Source organism: Pyrgilauda ruficollis, unplaced genomic scaffold (genome assembly GCF_017590135.1).
Source record: "Pyrgilauda ruficollis isolate IOZ18807 unplaced genomic scaffold, ASM1759013v1 scaffold21, whole genome shotgun sequence".
Taxonomy (NCBI): domain Eukaryota; kingdom Metazoa; phylum Chordata; class Aves; order Passeriformes; family Passeridae; genus Pyrgilauda; species Pyrgilauda ruficollis.
The window spans coordinates 7938390-7957451 of record NW_024520318.1 but is presented as its reverse complement, the minus strand read 5'-3'; the positions used below and the strand labels follow the sequence as shown (position 1 = coordinate 7957451).

The window sequence follows — 19062 nt, the reverse complement described above, 5'->3', positions numbered from 1 at the left end:
GAATTTGAACAGTCTTACCTGAAAGAATTAAAATCAGCAGAAATATGTGCCTGCAGAGCCAGGCTCAGGTAAAGCTGTACCTCCATCACTAAGCTGCACAGAATGCCTTGGAAACACCAATCACGACTCAGTGTGATGACAGGAGAAAACTTCAGAGCACATCTGCTGTGTGATAGAAAATCACATCAGGCACCAGTTCAGCTTCTGCCCAGGTAGACACTGGGACTCACAGGTTTTTGAGCTCTTCAGAGGAAGGTGCATTTCTAACCTTTCAAGGAGATTGTTTGGGAAAATTTGCAAAGCAATTCCTTCCACAACATGGCCTCAATCTGTCCCCTTCTCAAGGGACTGGAACATGCTGGCAGTCCATCACTCAAGACACTCTTGCTCCTAACTTTGCTTCTCCAGAATTCTGCTACCTTAGTGTCCACAAAACTGAGTTGCTATTCCAACTAAAAATTCACCAATTTAAACCGATACTTCCAAACATGACCAAGAGTTACTTAAATATTTTGGAAGGATCTTCAGTCTTTGGGAGATGGCTACCAAATTTTGCTACAAAACCTGCCTTTAACAAGAGGAGAAATTGCATTTAAACAAATATTCTTTGTAGGTTTTACAGTTGTGCTTAGTGAAAAATTGATCTGAGTGAAAAGCTGATTCCAGTCACCTATGCTTCATTTTGGCTTTTGCTCTAAGCTGACCTAAGTCTGATTCTCTCCTGGAAGGGTAGTCCTGGCTCTGCCACCCCCCACCCGTCCTATGCACTACCAGCACTTGTACCCTTCAAGCAGCTTTGCAGAGAACTAACCCAGATCAGAAGCAATCACTAAAGAAATGATTGCTTCACCTTATTTACAATAAAGTTATTCCTGGCTTAGTTTTCAGTTGACTCAGCATAGGTTAGCAAAAAAAGAGGTGGCAGGAATGTGCAGAAGAATAAGAGAAAGGATGAGATTTCCCTTCTGTTTATAGCTAGATTTTTAGAACAATCTGTAACACAGCAGCTTGTATCACTAACTGACCTCCTGTTTGTCTGCCTGGGTTGAGAGAATAAACAAACCTTTTCAGAAAGTAAACAAGGGGCATGAATGGTGAGGAAGAAAAATGAATAGAAATTTTAAAATAGGATTCCAAACTAAGAGAGTCTTTCTCTGATGTAATAACCTTGGAGTTCTTTTTGACCTTCAAAAAGGGAAATGTTTTGCTTAAGAACTTGAACCGGGCATTCTGGTGGGACAGAATATTTTCAAATCCTTTAGCCTGCTTAAACCTTATCAGTCAAACGTGCAAATTTGTTTCCTTATTGTGTTTAATTCTTGAAATCTAACTTAGCTCTGCTAGACTTTGCTGTTGTTGGTGGCAAGCAAAGCTGACTCAACCTGGGAGAAGTTCTGGACTGTAGGAATTCTGCAACTTTCAAACTTTGGATTTGCCTTTTGGTACTTTCTAAGGAGCATAAGAGCACATAATGTAAGGTGTGCTTTCATGTTCTTAAAATGAAGTATCTGGCTAAGAAATATCTGGCCTCGTGCTTAATCCTGTCTGACCCTTTTTCATCACACCAGCAATCTGATTTTTCTCCAAAAAATTCTGAAAGCTCTGAGCATAATTTTTGACAGAGCTTGCACAAAGTAGAAGTAGGCTGATGTACTCTACTATTTTAGAACATATTTTCTTTCACTCTCAGCTCTCTTCTTCCACTGTGAATTACATATTAGGCTGTCATTAAGAAGACATGAACTTTGCTCTGGAAATTTGTAGCCCATTTTTCCAAGAGTAGTGGCTTCAGATGGGGATTGAAGCCATCCTCTCCTGCAGTCAGCAGAAGGCCAGGCAGTTGTAGCCTTCAGCCACCTAAAAACAAAGAAGCCCCAGTGTCCTGGTGTGGCTGGTGGCCTTTAGTTGTCCTTGGTGGAGCAACAGGCACTGCTGTGTCAATCTGCTGGTGCAGTCCAGTCCCTCACTCCAGCAAGTCACCTTTCCAGTGCTGTTGGAAACAATTAGTTGCCATTAGTATGTAAACTAGTTTGTGTCTGCTCAGAGAAGAGAGGAAAGAACAAGAGGATATTCTTTGTTGCTTTTAACCATCTGCTGTTGGTGTAGCTCCTCCAGACCTGCTGTGGGAGCACATAGAGCTGGGTGAGACACAGAATAAGCAAGTGTGTGTTTGCGAGCCCAAGCAGGTTTCATTGTTGAATGAGGAATTATGAAGCACAACTGAATGGCTTTCCCCTTGAGGATTAGATAGCACAGTTGCAGTGAGCCTCCCTGGAGAGCTGGGAAGGAGGAGAAGCTGTGCCAGACAGATGGCTGTAGTAATTGCTTTTCTTTTTCTCCCCCTTGGTAGAAAACCTTGGGAAGCAAAACTGTAAGGCCTAATTCTTCTGTACTGAAACTGGCCTCTGCTAGGAATTGAATTTATAGCTGTTTAAGAGGAGAACCAAGAGTAGATGAACTGACTTGTTTCTTTTATTTTTTTTCCTCTTTTATCACATCCTTATTCATATTTAAATTGTCCTGACAAATTCAATTAATTCAAGTAATGAAGAACTGTATGGTATATGTAAATGTTCATCTTTGATGACCTGTGTAGGGGATTGGCATTGTTTCATGTAACACCAAACAATAAAATTTTTCTTTTTGAAATTTCAGAGGCTATGAATAACTGCCTCTTTAAAAAAAAAAAAAAAAAAAAAAAAAAAAAAAAGTGGAGACCACAAGAGCAATCACACAGAAGGTGGGAAATGTCTGAGTCAAGTTTCCCAAAATAAATATGTTGCAGACACTTGGCTGGTGTGTATTTTTATAAGATCTTAAGTTGCATGCCTATACAGATACAGATTTTATCAGAGGACAGAACTGCTCTGAAGTGAGCAGGAGTTGTCCAACATCCTTTGTAGATATTAGCAAGGGGTGCTATGAAACAAGATAGTTTTCATGTTCCTGCAGCTTTTCAGCTTCCTGAAACCTTCCCCTTGGCCCCATGCAGTGTTAAAATGTGCCTGTCATCAATAAGTTTTTCTGAAGTGTCTATGAACCTGTAGCTGTCAGCTCAATACCAGCTCATGTCACCCTGAAGAAGGGGTTTCTCAGCTGGAATATCAGTCCCACAGAAAAATGGTGCCTTGCTTCTGTCCAGGAGGGTGAGCAGCACTTCCTGCTGCTTCCTGACTTGCAGTACAGACCAGAGAGGCTTCAGGGCTTCCTGAGATAAAGCTAGTGGCAGATATAAATTAATGCTCACTGATACTAGACAAATGTCATAGCTTTCAATCAAACCCAGACTTACATCTTTTTGTTTGCTTATAAGATTTTTTTTTCAAGCTTTTCTTCTAGTTAAAGATTAAAAACTTCCTCCAGCAGCCCCAGGTAATCAATCATGTTTCCAAGGACTGGGACTTCTACTGCAAGGTCTGTGCTATGGTGGTGCTACACTGTCCTAAGCACTGTCCTAGAGGAAGACACAAATGGGCAAATGGGACCTTGAGTGCTGTTGGCTACAGCTGCTGACATTTCACAGCCGCATGATCTGATTTGCCATTTGGGCTCGTGAGGCACCTTTCCTTGTTTTCTCAGATTTTCTGTCTCCTGCTAGTTTCTTCTGCTGCAATTGCTTTTCCCAGCATGTCACTGTGTGAACTGTACTGACTTATTGAATGTGTGATTCCTAGTCATCAAATGTGTTTTCTACCACCTTTCTCATCATCTGAACATCTCCTCCTGAGTGCGGCTTTTACAGGAAATCCCATGTGGTTCATCTTGCCCAGACAGGAGATTTGATAAGAACCAGCTGGCACTCTGCAGTTTTTGTTTATTTTGCTTCATCTTATCCTTACATCACAAAAATCTTTTGAAATAAAAAGGCTATTTAGAAACCAGTAACCAAGCTATGTCTGCAGCAAGCTAATAAAGCTAAATAGGGGTTGGGTGGGTGGTGGAATTTCTGTTTTGCTCAAGACTGGTTGATATTAATGATATCTTCACACTGGCAAACACCAAACACAAACTAAACTACTGGCAGGTTTGTTGTCCTGGAGGGCTGGGCAAGTCTCTGAGAGGTGGCACCTTTTCTAGTTAACTTTCCATTTATGTCAGAATTTCTCTTGTGATTCTGTTATCCATTGTAGAAACCTTTTTTCTATTTTTGCAGCTGTTTGGCATAATCTCAGTTCTAGTCAAACTGAGTGTACCTGACCACCTGTGGGACTGCACAGATGTCACAACAACTTTGCACCTTCTGGATGCTGAAATCAACAGTATTTCCTTCAATGGATGATGCCCTGAGGTTTCTCAGTTCTGAGATCCAAGCTTTATTTAAATTATTAATTTGCTTTTCCTTTCCTGTACTTCCATGTTGACTGGTTTTTGTTACAATCAGCTACAGTCACTAGTTTTTCTCTCTTCTGCCTTCATCTTGCTGCCAACACCTGTTTTGAAAAGGGCAAATCTGTTACTATTATGGTGATTCAGAAATACTTCCAGTGTACTTCCTGAAGGATGGTAGGATCTTCGGACCAATAATCTGGGGACATTTCTCAGTATCTGTTGAGAATTGTGTTCATAGATTACAGGAGTTTTTTGCTTCTGGTTCCTTGAATGTAGTATTTATCTGACTCCAGACAGGGTTATCAACAAGCTGTTCCTCAGCAGCTAGAGAGTAATCAGGCTCATAGTATTTTCTACTCTCTAGAAAATAACGTTGAGTATTCAAAACTATTTTAGTTTGCTTTCCTTTATTTGCTCTGCAGTTTCGCCCCCAGGTCCCATTCTGGATATGCATGGAAGAAATTGCAGAGTAAAAGAGGAAAACGTAATGGGTTACTATTCTTTTTTTTTGCTTTGGCAATGTATAACAATCCCTGACACCAAGCTCCTTCATGACTCCTGTTTGCTTTTGCTGCCTACAATGACAAGAATCAGAGAGGTCATAGTGAGCCTCATCAACAGGATGGAAAAGAAGGTCCCACATCAAAAACATCACTCATTCAAGTTTGCATTTTCTCCTATTAAGTTCAAAAAGAAGGATTTGCAGAATCATCCTCCTTGACTCTTTTCTCCCACTCTTGCCCTGTTTTTTGGAATCATTGCCTTTTTTGTGCATCAGCCAAATCTTTGCAATTTTTTTTCGCATTGTGTGTCACCCACTGTGACACAAGCTCTTCAGCTACTTTGTCTCAAGGCATTAGTGAAGTGTTTGAAAATGAACATAAAACTTTTCAAATGATATTGTGTCGTTTAAACCTAGAATCCCTAGTTCTGGAGAGGATCAGAGTGGATGTCTGAAAGCAAGACAGAGGTTTTTTGGGCAGTAGACTAGGATGCAGGAGAAAGAAGCTAATCTCTAACCTCTCTGACCTCCCTCTCTGTTTCTGGACTGTTGGTTTAAAACCATGTGCACAAAAGTATTTAAGTGCCTATGTTGAATTCACATCAGTTAATATCTTGGTGCTTAAATGGGGCATCAGCCTGCCCTGACTCAGGTCTGTGGTCTGTCTGGACCCAGCCTCCTTCCTACCACCTATCACTTAGAGGTGATCTGCACAGCACCAGGACTGGTTGTTGCTCTGTACAGCGGCTAAAGGAGTAGTTCCAATAGGCGTCATTATAACATAAACCTTCATCCTGCCAGTTAAGTTGGCAGATATTTCTTGTAAATGTTGCTGCTTTAGACTGGTGTGAAGAGTGGGGAAAATAACTGGGTGCACCTGTTACAAAAAGAGATCAAATTAGCTTCATGTGAGACTATAGTTGCTTTTCACTCCATAGATCACACACAAAAGTTGAGGTAATTTTTTGCCCAGCTGCTTGCCAAGTTACTTTTAAACTTTTTAGTGTTTAAACTAACAGGCTCAGTTAAAATAACAGGCTTTGTTTTCATGAGAAGAAAGTCTCACAGTCCCTTATTTCCTCCTTTTACTATGTATTTGCTTGTAGCGGAAAAAGCATCGAGAAAGGAAACTGTTGTGGATTGGCTGGCTACACAAAGTCTCCAGCAGAGTTCGGGGAGTTCAGGGTGGAACAGGGCCATGTATGTGCAGTAGATTTCACTGTTTCAAAGACTGAAAAACTGCTGTAGTGGGAGGCCAAATGTAATGACTTAATATGGAACCTGAAGTGGTAGGGAGCAGCTGTCAGCTTGAGCAAACCTGTGGCAAGCTGTGGCAAATCTACTGGAGCTGGTTTATGAAAAGCTCTCTCTGAAATCACAAGGCAATAGATGAAGTTAATAGGCTGAAGAGGAGACTCAGTAAGTACCATAATCTTTACCACAATAGTCATAGAATAGCTCTGGCTAGGCTTTTTACTTTGAGTGTCATCTTTGTTTTGCTGGGTTGTTAAAGGTGGAAAAAATTGTCACTGAGGCTTTATGAACTCACGGAAGATTTCTGTTTTCCCTTGCACAGATGAAATCATGCAGCAGGAGATACGGCCGCTCGTAGCAGTGGATATAATAGAGCAGCTCCACAGGCAATTTGCAATCTTGTCAGGTAAGAGGTTACTGGTATAATGACACTCTGTGATTCTCTTGGATACATACTGGAATGTGCCATGCTGACTGTCACCCTTCAGCTCTGTACAGCAGTTGCAATAGTATTTTCATATTGCTCCTGAGAAGTGCTGCTACAATTCACAGTGTATGGAATGGATAAATGCCAAGTTGCTGTACTTGTTTTTTTAAAGCAAGTTAATTTTCCATGTTCTCCACAATGGGCTGGGAGGAACATATTTAGAGGGCAAGAAATTAAACAAAACTTTCACTGCATATCTTTGCACAATGTCCAAGCATCTTGTTTGTGGGAAAAGATTTTGGTCTATCAGGGATCTATTCATGACCTCCCCCTTCTTCCTCATTTGCCTTTGTTTTAGAAATGATTCATTGCTAAAGTTTAAGGTTCTAATCTTTAAAAGATATGATTATTACATAGTCCTTTGTTTGCCTGGAATTTGCAATCACACAAAGTGACGCAGTTCCTATCCCAAAGAAAGAGCTGATACTGAAATATTTGGCAAATTATTTAATTCATTATTTTGGATACTGTAGATGATAAAATCTTATCTAGGTCCTAAAACAGTCTCTGCTGTTGACTGCATGGCCTCTGGCAACTCCTTTTGTCTCTATTTCCATCTGTTCTGCAAATAAGAAAATTCAAAATTTTCTTATCATCTTCCCCATAGAAACAGTGAAGTATCATGATTTTGCACAAAATGCTAAGATTATAAGAAGGTCCTCTTGGAAAGCCTGTCCCTCTTGGTGGGTATAGAGTGCAGAGAGTGCACCATCCCAGCTCTGGAAATGGTCAGCTCAGCAGGCCCAATCCTTGCTGTGTCTTTGCATTTTAAAATGCATTCCAAGTTGCTGAAAGAAATCCAAATCTAGTTTACACAGAATTGTTTATGAAGCTCTGAGTATTAAAACTTGATTTTGGAGGCTTGCAGGTAGGATCTTGTGGCAGTTTCCTAAGCTCAGTAACTAAAGGGTTTGCATTAGAAGAGGGTATTGACTGAGCAGAGGTGGCACCAACTGCCTTCTCATCTGCAGTAAAGCATCTCAGGGTCTCACCTTCCTAGAATTCCACAACCCTCTGGGCAGGACAGGGTCTGTAACTGCATTAAATTGCTCAAAACCTTTTCATCCCACTGTTGTGCTCAGTGCAGGGGTAAGTAGGAGTTGTTGAGAACGGAGTGCCTCATATACAATTGCCTGCCCAGTAAAATGTGGAGGATTGCTATTTTTGAACCCCGTTACCTTGCAACATTTGGGACCAATAGCAAAAGCTGAATACAGCATGTAATGAGCAACTTATGGAAAGTAGTTTACTAAACAGGAAGAAAAAACCCATTTCCAATTCCAGCTAGAACATCAAACATGGAATAAAAATGTCAAGGGTAGACATAAAAAAAGAATTTTCATATTTCTTTATGGATTCATAATTTCAGCAGTGCCTGTATTCTCACCTGCTATTTTAGCAAATTCAACTCTTCACATTTATCTAATGCTTTTATTCTTGAAAGTGATGAGAAAGGTGTTTAAATGAGGCTGTTTAAATATGAGCTGCTTAAAGACTTGAAAAATAACTCTTCAAAGAAGGCAAGGCTGAGGGGCTTGTTTGTTAGGAATCAGCAAATAAGTGGCTCATCAACATAGAAGTACTAACAAATAGCAAAGGAGAGTGAGAAGATGTCTTTCATGCCCCCATCTACCTAAATAACAAATCACATTTTAAGAATTTTCAAGCTTATCTAAAATCTCCTCAGTAGAGTCCAGAAATAGTATCCTACTATAGAACAGGGCAGTGTAGTTCATAGTTTCTAAGTTTGTATCAGTCTGAAGTTTACAGGTAAATTTGGAAACCTGGGTGCCTCCACTCCAGAATCCCCATGGCAGCATGTGAAGAAGATAAGGGAGGCTTAGAAGCCCCTTTGGCCCAGTGTCTTATTCTGTTAGTGACCTCTGGTGAGTCATAGGTAAAACATAGCAGGAATCTTCCTTACTCTCCCTCTAGTGCCTCCTGCAAAGAGAACTTTAGGTGCAAACCAGACATTACTATACTTTTCAAAAATGCATTTCTCTAAATAACGTTACATTCTTTTTCCTTTAGCAAAAGATTGGGTTTTTTTTTTCATGCAATGAAAACAAAACTGGGCACTCTTCTGCCTCGTTTCACTTATTAAAGTAATTCACACCTAAATGACCTCATTTGATTTAGATTTTTCCCAGATGGCTTTGTAGCTTTGCCTGAAAGCATATTGTTAGCTGTTTTTCATTAGGTATGAGCAACCACAAATATTTTGGTGCTTCAATGCTTGCCTACATGGTGGCTGAAAATTTGATACTTAGCCTATTTACTGGTTTTCCATTTTGAAATGTTGCAGCTCAGTAGCCACTGTCTGGAAAAAAAGAAAAAAAAGAAAAAAAAAAGCCCTTCCGTTCTTTGGTGTCACTATCTTGGGCAGTAAAAGGCAATTCCAATGTCCTTGTAGAGCATTATGGACATAAATTATGTTTCTCTGAACAATTCCTAACAGTGGAATACACTGATTTACAGTCACCTCTTCCATGCCTGTGCAGAGCCCAGAGGATGTAGCACTGAGTCTGGTTTGTGTTACTCCACAGCCTCTAGCTTTGCTAAGCTCTCCTGCTCAGTCCTGTGGACCCCAAATGCAGCTGTCCAGTGATAATGGAAGTCCATGGTTGACTGTTGTAAACTTTGTCATAGATGAGTATTTCTTTGGTTAATAACACCTTTTTAGTAACAGCTGGCAGCTGAGGCAGATGCAGTGAACTCACGATGTTTCCTTGCAGTAAAGTAAAAAAGAAAAGGGAAAATGATTGAATCAAAGCCTCTTTGTTTTCTCTGGACATGACTCATTACAAACACTTCTCTCCATATTGCTGTGTGCAAACTTCTTAAGAGGATCTGACTGTCTTGTGGTCTCTGAGCAGATGGTAAGAATTACATAACAAGTCTAATGAGTTTGGTGTTTGATTGTGTCAGGGTCTATCTATTACCTAATAACAGCCTCCTGTTTGTCCTGGTCCTCCACCTACCAGACTAATCAAGACCTTACTCCATGCCAAGAACAGGGTAGCTCTCCAAAGCCTTCTCTGGTCCACTGAGGTCATGGAAAAGGCTGCAATGCAATATGGCAATGTCCTTAATGATGTAATTTTACTTTGGTCATCTCTTTTCCCATGTGCTGATTTAGCCCTGCTTAGCTTGTGAGATCTGGTAGGAGTACTGCTTCTTGTGGTTAAATTCTAGCTTTGATACCACTACTGGCTCTTGCCTTTCCCTGAAAACCAAACTCTCAATTATGGGACTACAGCTGTGACAACACAGGAGTGTTCAGCTAGGTTTGTGTGTTTCCTGTAGGTGTTAAGGGAACTAGATCACAAAGTTGGGTAGTACTGAAAGCCAGGTTATTCTAACACACCAGTTTTTACTCAAGAATAAAGAACCACTAGTAAAATACTTTTTCTGTCCTGCTGTACCAATCTGCTCTTGGAATTGCTACCATTCTCCCCCCCCCCCCCCCCCACTTTTTTATCTGCAGCTTCACAACCTGTTCTTATCTGTAATTACTCTGTCAAAGATCCCAATCTGCCATTTGCAGCAATAATGGATCATGTTGCTAAATCACGACTTTATTAGACAAACTGTCACGAAGTGTATTAGCAGGGAGAATCGTTTTCTTTGTGTTCTGCTCCTGTTAACAGACTTCAGTGGATGGGAGAGTATATCTGAAAATGGTAACTGACTCAGAAGCCAGTTTATTTAATTTGCAAAGTCTGGAGGGTATTTGGCCATCTGCTTCCTGTTTAAACTGAGCCTTTTGGAAAACCTGGCCTGACCTTGCCAAAAGGACAGTTTGGATCTTTTATAAAAATTGAGACCCAGGAAACATGATTTAATGAGAAATTCATCACTCACAACCATTAATCAACATGGCAAACCAAAACAACAGAGCTTGGAAAAAAGCAAGACCTGACCAAAGCAGTGAAACTTCAGCCAAGATATCATTAGACTTTTTGGCTGGCTGACCCAGGAGACGAACTGTAGTCAGGGCTGGGCTGTGATGACTCAGGGAGCTCTCTGCATGTGGGCAGGCCCAAGCAGTAAGGTTGCAAGTGTCAGCAGCATTTGAGAGAACACTTTCCAATACTAACTGATGAGTTTCTGTCTGTGGCAGGCTGGGGAGGTGAGCTCTGGAAACTTGCAGACTAACTTTTGGAACTTCTGACTATAGCCCCTTTGTTGGGCTGGTGCTTTTCATTTGTTTTGGTTTTATTTCCCAAGGGATTCAGCATATTTGGTGATCTCTAGTTAGAAGAGCTGCTGGCTATAGAATAGGACTTTAGTGTAGCCCCTTATTGTCTCAACCATGGATATTTTTTGTGCCTAGGTGGAAGATGGGGAGGGCTGGAACTGGGAGTGGGAAATTTTCTAAGATCCTCATTGTGTTCAGGGTCTTGGCCTGCAGTTGTGATTGCTTTCTGCTTTTACATCAGTCATACCAATATACAGCTTCCACTGAGAGAGCTCTCAGAATTCAGCACTCACACCTCATTTGTCAATCACACCCTTTACACTGCAAAGCAAAATTAAATTTTCTCAGCTGCCATAACCTTTTCTCCCCACATATATTCCTTCCCCAGATACTTCAGCTTTTGTTTCCACAGCTGAATTCTGGCCCCATCTTCACTGCAGCAGCTATCCAGGCTGCATTGGCTGCTGGAAAGTCTGTCTAATAGGAGCAGCTGTGAATGCTGCTCTGTGTCCTGGGACATTGGGGATTGGCACACCTCAGAGTTAGTGAAGGTCCCATTACCATGGGTACCTTGTATAATTCTGATACAGCTTGTGTGCTATCTCTTCTAAATTTCATAAAAGACAAATTCCATGTACTCAGTCCTTATGGCTATGGTGCTGACTGGAGACTGTCCCTATTGTCTTTTAGTTTCTGCTGTCTGTCCTTTCAAGACATTGAGTAGTATCTAGCTAAAGTATTTCAAGGACTGGAAGAAATCTTGTGGCAACTCCCTAGAAAGAAAGGTTGATGGCCGAGGAAAAAAGGGCTGCAGCTTGTCAATCCACATTCTGCAGAAATTTGCATACTGCAGCAATTCTTGGATTAGTGTCAGGGAAAAATTGGCATTAACATTTAGATGTATGGAATTGCTCTCTTGTACTGAAGAGAGAGTTTTCCAGACACTCTTGGTATTTAAAGAGCTTCCCTTATATCCCTTATCCAAATGGATATAGATAATTTTCCTTTGTAACTCAACTACTGCTTGAACTTCAGATATGGGCAGGAAAAACTAATTTGTAACATATTTGTGGTATTTCTTGTCACTCAACACTTTACACATTTCTGCTCTCTTCTCATCATAGCACTTAACAATTTCTGAATACCAAACTCCCTCAAACTTCCCTCTAATTTCCTGGTGTGGCAGGAACTGAAGGTTTCCTTGTTTATTTCCCTGTCTGAAAAACAGCTCTGCTCAACCATCTGAGGGTTCTGGTGTGGTTGAAGCAGCAAGTGTTGCCTTCACATTGGAGAATGAGATAGAGATCAGCAGCTGTTAAGGGCCTGTGGCTTAGTCAGAGGCAGGAGCTGCTGACTCTTAGTTGAATGTTCAGTCTGAGGCTGCTCCTAAGTGTCCTAGATTTGTTGCCAGTGGTGGAAGGAATAAGTCAGTGTTCGGTCTGCTTACATTCATTCTTTGGATGGCTTTTTATAGGAGAAGATCCCATGACAAAAATACACAGAGTGCATCATCAGCCTGCCTCATCCAGCTCAGGGAAGAGGCCAGGGGAAGAAGAGCACATATGTGAATGGAGATGCAGGAGATGAAATAAAAGGGACACAAAGAGATCCTCATGAGCAGGAGCATTAGAAGTACCCTTTGAAACTTGTAGTTTGAACAAATCTTGAATATAACTGTAGCTAAACTATCAGGTGTTAAAATAGGGAATCCAGGGGAATCTCTACCTTATCCTTCAGTGGCAAATATTGCTGCTTTAAACCAAAATATTCCAAGTTGCTACATCTCTCTCATTTAAGGTATATTCACATATTTGAAATATGTGAATGGGAAAGTTTGGTGCCCAGAAATCCTGTGAATGTTCACAAGATACTACATATGAAATGCCTTGGCATGTACTGAGCTCTGCACAAAGAGACAGCAGACAAATTTGTTTGGATTAAATTTTCCTGGCTGTTACTGTTTGTGTCCAGGAGGTGTCACTGAGAATCTGTAACAAACCAGCCTAACTGGGTACCTGCTGGTTGGAGTTCCTGGTCTAGAGTGCAGCAGTCTGGGGGAAGCCTGACTAAATTTGCAAGACAGCATATTCTACATCACTGCTGACTGCAGACAGTGCAGCTGGAGATCCAGCTGCCATGCATCAGCATTTGGCATCACCCCAAGGCCAGTGGGGAGGTCAATGTGGAGGCTGTGGCTCTGCTTAGCATTTGAAATCCAATTCAGTGCAGTGTGAATAATGGCTTTCTTGCTTTCCCTCTTGGCTGAGAGACTTTTGAGCCTGTTTTCTCCTTAGCAAGGTGAGATAGTGAATGATCTCACACAACTGAGTCATTTTCAGATGTAGTCAAAGCAATAATCAACCTTCAGAAAGGAAAGGAGGGGCTAAAGGTAGTGTGCTGATACCATGTCACCAGATGTCAAGAAGAAAAAGTTCAAAATTCCTATTTTCTAGAGCTCTGAGTTTTACCTTGTGCAAACATTGTATCCCCCAGCATTCCAGCTCTCCATGGCCAGACAGCACAGAAGGGATTTTAAATCATCCAACTGAGGCTGGTGAGGATAGGGCAGAGGCAGGATCAGGACTAGCAAGGGACTGTCCACTCTACAGAGAAATAGCCAGGAATTACTGGAGCACCTCCTTGCAATGACCACCAACAGAGCAGGAGAAACTGGTTTGTGGCATCAACCGTGGTTATCAACAGGGAAAGGCAATGGTGGATGGGAGCAGCCTGGAAACGGGGATTATTTATGGGGATTTAGAGGGTGCTTTCAAGGAATGAGAATGGGGTTTTTTCCCCCACTCCCATGCTCCTAATGGGATAATTTATTGGATATTTTCCCGAGGAAGGTAATTTACTGCCTCACAGCTTCCTCTTTACTAAAGAGAAGCCCAGAATATGGCTGTCCCTTGGGCAAGAGTCCTTTGTGTGTCATGAATGACTCAGAAAACTGAGTCTGCAGCAGAAATTCACTCAGTACTGTGTTGTTAGAGAGTTCCTGAGCCTGGTGCAAAAAATATGTTTAAATAAAAATTGCAGAGAAAGGAGAAAGACTCAGGGAAAAGCATATTCTTAATACTCTGTTTAAGGAGAATTAAGCAATAAGATACCTATAACAAAAGCTTTGTTTCATCATGCTGCTTTATGTGCTGCTGCCTCCTCAGTCTGCTCTCAGCTTTGACCCAAGCTGGTGAGAAAATCCCCTGTAACTTCTGTGTGGTTGGAGCAATGCCCAGATTTATTAGTGGAACCAAGTTAGGAATGGTGCTACAAGTAAACAGGGTTTGTGCTGTGGGCTGCAGCAGCTCTTGGGGCTGAGCATCGTGTCAGGAGAGCTGTAAAGGCTGCTTGCTTCCAAGGGGCTTGGCTCCATGCCTCCTGTGGCTCTACCTGAATCTGAATCAGGTAGATTTCTGAATCCCTCAGAAAGGGACTCAACCTTATTGCTTATGAGTTTTGCAGTTTCCTGTCCTATCAGTGTTTTGGTGCAAATAAGTATGATAAGAAAAATTCCTCCATGCATTTGAGCATTCTTAAGGAAAAAAAGCACTTAATCAGAATTTTGCAGAAGGTTAATGAAAAAGCTGAGAATCTCAAAGGCTAGAATCTCATCTGGAGTAAACAGAGGTAATGAAACTACAATGAGTTGTATCAGATGGGAGCTGACGATGATTACTGGATGTGGGTGCTTTACAAGGAGAAGTATGCCAGTGTTTCCCACTTGAGTACTGACCAGGCTGTCCAAAGTCATAAAATCACCTTCTAAACTTTGACTTTTTTTTTGCAGGAGGAAGAGGGAAGGATGGGGCACCCATTATAACCTTTCCAGAATTTGCAGGATTCAGTGAGATACCTGATGACGATTTTCTGAATGTGGTCACTTATCTAACCAGCATTCCCAGGTGAGACTAAGCACAAATTTCTGTTGATTTCCTAGAGAGTTTTGCTTTCCCAGTGGCTCACTGATTTTAGTTGTGCTACCAGGACATACCAGTGCCTCTGCATCTCTCCAGTCATTATGAAACTTCCCTATACACCAGAGGCCCTAGGAATTATGTAATTTTCATGGAAAAGAAAGCTTCAAACAGGGCAGGTTGAACTGAATTAGGACAGGAATAGTTCTGAAGAGCAGCAGCAAAGATGGCAGATCAAAGGAAGCTAAAGGGGGGTGTTTGTGAAAAGCCTCAAGGGCACTGGATGTAATGAGGGAAGGGCTGCTTCAGGAAGGAGCCATACTTACATAGGCCCCATGACTGCTTTTCCTCTGAGTGCACCTTTCTGTGCAGCTTTCCCCTTGCTGAGAAAGCAAGTGAGGTGCCCCACTGACAGGATTCTGGCAAGGACCATGTGCTTTCAGGTACTTCATTTCTTTGGAGATTGCTCCACAGCCAGGATGTTTTCCTTGCTTTTTGCCTGCAGCTTTATAAGGATAGTGAAACAAACTTGAGTTCCCCTCCTCTGAGGAAATGAAAAGCATGACTGCTGAATTATTTTTTGCTTATCTAAGAGAGCTTAATATTTTTTCAGTCCCCTGATCCTGTCTCTAGACCATGGCTGTTTGTAATAATGAGAAGCACAGCAATTATTTATCATTTCCTGTGGTCTTCTGCAAAAAGGTGCTTGAAAACGTGCCTCCTTCAAGTTTGAGTGAGAAGTTTTACAGCTCCACCTCCGTGTATTTGCCAAAGTTGTTGCCAGAGCTGCCAAAGCAAGCTGAGAGAAACCACATACTGTGAACTTAACAGCTTCATTGTTTCACTCTGCTCTGTGGGACTTCTGTTCGCCAGGGGAAACTCTGTTTTCAGTATTTCTTTACTCCTTCAGGACTGGGAGGGTGACCAGCCTCAGGTCAATAGACAACAGCATCAGTGGCTGGGAAAACCATAAAAGTAGTTTTTCAGTTCTTTGTACTTGCTATGCAGGGAGATGATTCCCTGTGATTTTGTCACATGTGGGGAACCAGCATGTTACATTGTCAACATGATAGACAGAAATGCTTTGAGCTTCTGCAGCCTGTGTGAAGCCCAAAAGCACAGATGCATTCAAAAGAAATAAGCCAAATTCATGAAGGATTGCTCCATCAATGGCAGCTGGACACAATGGCTCAAATGCAAACCCAGGCTGAAGGAATTAATTTATTCCTTAATGCTGGGGCTTGGGAGAATATACCAAGAGAAATATTGGCCTTCTCATTTTCCTGCTGCCTTTATCTCAGTAGCCACTATCTACCAACACTGGGCTCAGGGTGTTGAACTAGATGGACTTTTGCTTTGTTTCAATTCCAGTTCTCTGCTTTCTCTTCCCCTGAGGAATCCCAGAGCCATGTGCAAAGAATGAACAAACTTTGTAAGTCAGGAGAGCTGTGATATACCTATTTTACAGATGATGACATATATGTGAGTAATATATCACTCTACAAGCAGGCTCACAAAAACTTGTGTTGAGTAAGTGACTGCCCAGTTTGCTCTAAATTACCTGTTCAAGGTCACTGACTAGCTGGGGTTTCAAGGTACATTTTCTGCGTACCAGCACATTGGCTTGGCTCTTAGGTTTGAGCCTAGACCACACTGAAGGGATATGAATTTTCCAAGAAATTTTCTAGTCTTTATTGCAGTGCTTTTAGAAGGATTGCCTGCATTTCTTGAGTCACCATTTGAAATTTGCCACTATCTCTGTAAATGATGAGGAAGAAAGATGTTAATTTAGAAAAAGATCCTGAGCAGAAAGCTTTGTGTGATTTATGACATAATTACATAGAGCTCAAACTCAATGAGGCCTAAGTAGTGGACCTGTTTGGGTGCAGCAGAGCTCTGTCAATCTGCAGTTGGCTTGGTCCATGCACACAGAGTCTTTGCCATGTACAGCAGTAAAAGGTGTGCATTGTTACTTTTGCCAGCACTACTGTACTAGATAATGCTGTGTGTAATATAACAGTATTCCTGTGTGTGTAGCTTCACTGCTAGTAGTCCACCTTCTGCTTTAATTCTCAAGAAAGATGTGAAGGTATCCAACAAAGTGACTAAGAACAAGAGAGCTGTCTCTAACTCTTCTGGAGTTACAGAGGGTATGGCCATGAATCAGGTGAGATGAGGTATAGTTTGAAAAGCAGTTCATCCTATTTATCATAGAAAATACTTCTTCAGAGCTTAGTGAACCAGAGAAATCAGCATCATTTTCCAGGCAAATGTAGAGAGAATATCTGTCTTTTATAGTGTCTGATTCTGCATATCCTGTACAATAAGGTCCATGCTAGTTGTGGAGATAAGCTCTGTGATTGCAGATAACATCACTTACATTACTAACACTTAGTAACTTTCTAAGTCCCTCTGGAATGATTAATCTTATATGCTCATCTGACAAAACATATTATAGGATTGAAGATCAGCCCAGTAAGACTTTTGTAACCTGATTCATTTTCCCTGTGGTTCAACACCTGCTCATGAGAGTGCTCCACCAAAGGAGTCTTCATACAAACACATCCACAGACACTCAGTAACATGGTGTGTGCACATGCATGTCTCTGTGCATGCACTAGATAGCTCCAGAAAGCCCTTTTTTACTTGCTTTATTCCATGGCCAGAATTTCTTTCTCTTTAACTTGATTAAGTACTTTGATAAACAGATGTCCTTTTCTCCTTCCAAAAGAGGTCAGGAAATTCAACATCTCAAGTGAGTATTTGAGGGCAAACCTGAATATAGAGCTGAGGATGGAAGAGTTCTGCTGATTGCAGATATTTCATTCAGGGAAAGAGAACCTTTCTGCCAAGCATCTGTAAATCTGGGCAAATGTGCCAGAATTTATTTTGGAGGTAAGCCTGATGTTTATCTGCTCTTTGGGATTGTCTTCAAATCCTCCTTTTCAGAGAACTGGAGAAACCCCAAGGCATTTTCATAATGAAGGTAGAGATATTACAGTACTGACACTGAGCAAACATTGATAGAATGTGTGTGTGTGTGTGTTTGTTCTTCAGCAAACTTTCTCTGGATGCACACTGGAGTGGGGGTTCTCAGCTGTACATCCACTTGTGCTGATGCTGCCATCTCGGCCAGGCCTCTTCCCATGGCTGTGTGCCTGCATCCATCCCTTGGTGCCAAATGACATTCAGACCTTGGCATGGCCTTTCAGCATGCTGCTGAAATAGGATCACTTGCTGACACGCTCTCTGTTTAAATTTAGGACTGGTTAAATTTAGGACTTCAGTCAGTCCTGTCTAGCTAAAAAGAAAAAAAAATCTGCAAAACCCCCCAACAACAACAAAAAAACAACCCCACAAACAAGCAAAACAAAAAAAAACCCTCCACATCAAAAAGCAAACATACAAGTACCATTGGCTTATTTCAGTGACAACAACTGATGCTGTGCTGAACGTCATTTGAAGGTGAAGGGCCCAGGTTGACACTTTTGTGTTTAGTTTCTCACCCTTTCTGTAACAATCTGCAACACACACAATATCCTTGTTAACTTTATTTGAACATTATCAAGGAATTTTATTCTGTGGAATATTTGTTGAGCTACTGAAGCATGTGTATGTGTTTGTGTATATCTAAGACTACTGAAGAGTATGTATACATTTGTGTATTTATAAAAGGTAAAACAGATGAGTTCTCTTCCCTGTGTTTGAGAGGCACTGTTGCAAACATATTTTCTGTCCTCTGCAGAGAGCTGCATGTTGCACTACTGAAGAGGAAAGGTCATGTATTGTCATTGAATTTTGTAATCCTCAGAGGAATGCTGTAAAAATACTAAATTGGAAAATTCAGTGAGTTTTCCTGTTATCAGTATGAACTACTAGGAGCATTCACATGGCATCCCAGTTTTGCACAATACTTTGGCTTTCAGTTTTTGATCCTGCAAGGCTGCAGCAAGAGCTCAGAGTTGTTATTGTGTTGATAGTCTTCAGCAGATTATTGACATGAGTTTGGATAAAATGACCCATGGAAACATTTCCTGAGTTGGTCCTTGTATGGACAGTGCAATAGGGATCAAGGAGATATTTTAAACCATTTTTTTTCCTTAATTTGTGATAAGATGTTTGATTACAGTATGTCCTCTGATTGTGACATTTATGCCTGTCTCTGGTTTGTCCTGAGATGGCTGAGCTATCCTGCTCTGGTGAAGGTTCTGGACACTCAGTGTGTACTTCTTAGCTTCTCCAATGCTGAGTGCTCTTGGAAGGCAGAGAGAAGAGTAGTCCCACTGAAACCGGGCACTCCAGAGCAGGATTTTTGAGAGGGAAAGAGAGGATGGAGTCTACATAGGTGGAATGAAGCACCAAATCACTACCTCCT

The 19062-nt window shown here is 41.4% G+C and overlaps 1 protein-coding gene across 1 annotated transcript in view; it reads left to right on the top strand.

Moving 5' to 3' along the window:
• The first annotated feature begins 6062 nt into the window (after positions 1-6062).
• The window catches only part of MCF2L2 (MCF.2 cell line derived transforming sequence-like 2), a 117444-nt gene continuing 104444 nt past the window's right edge, over positions 6063-19062 (top strand). The window contains exons 1-3 of the mRNA XM_041467836.1: positions 6063-6250; positions 6408-6491; positions 14561-14675. Of these exons, the coding sequence (XP_041323770.1) occupies positions 6416-6491; positions 14561-14675 (191 nt within the window). The 5' untranslated portion in view covers positions 6063-6250; positions 6408-6415. The remainder of the gene's footprint in view (positions 6251-6407; positions 6492-14560; positions 14676-19062) is intronic.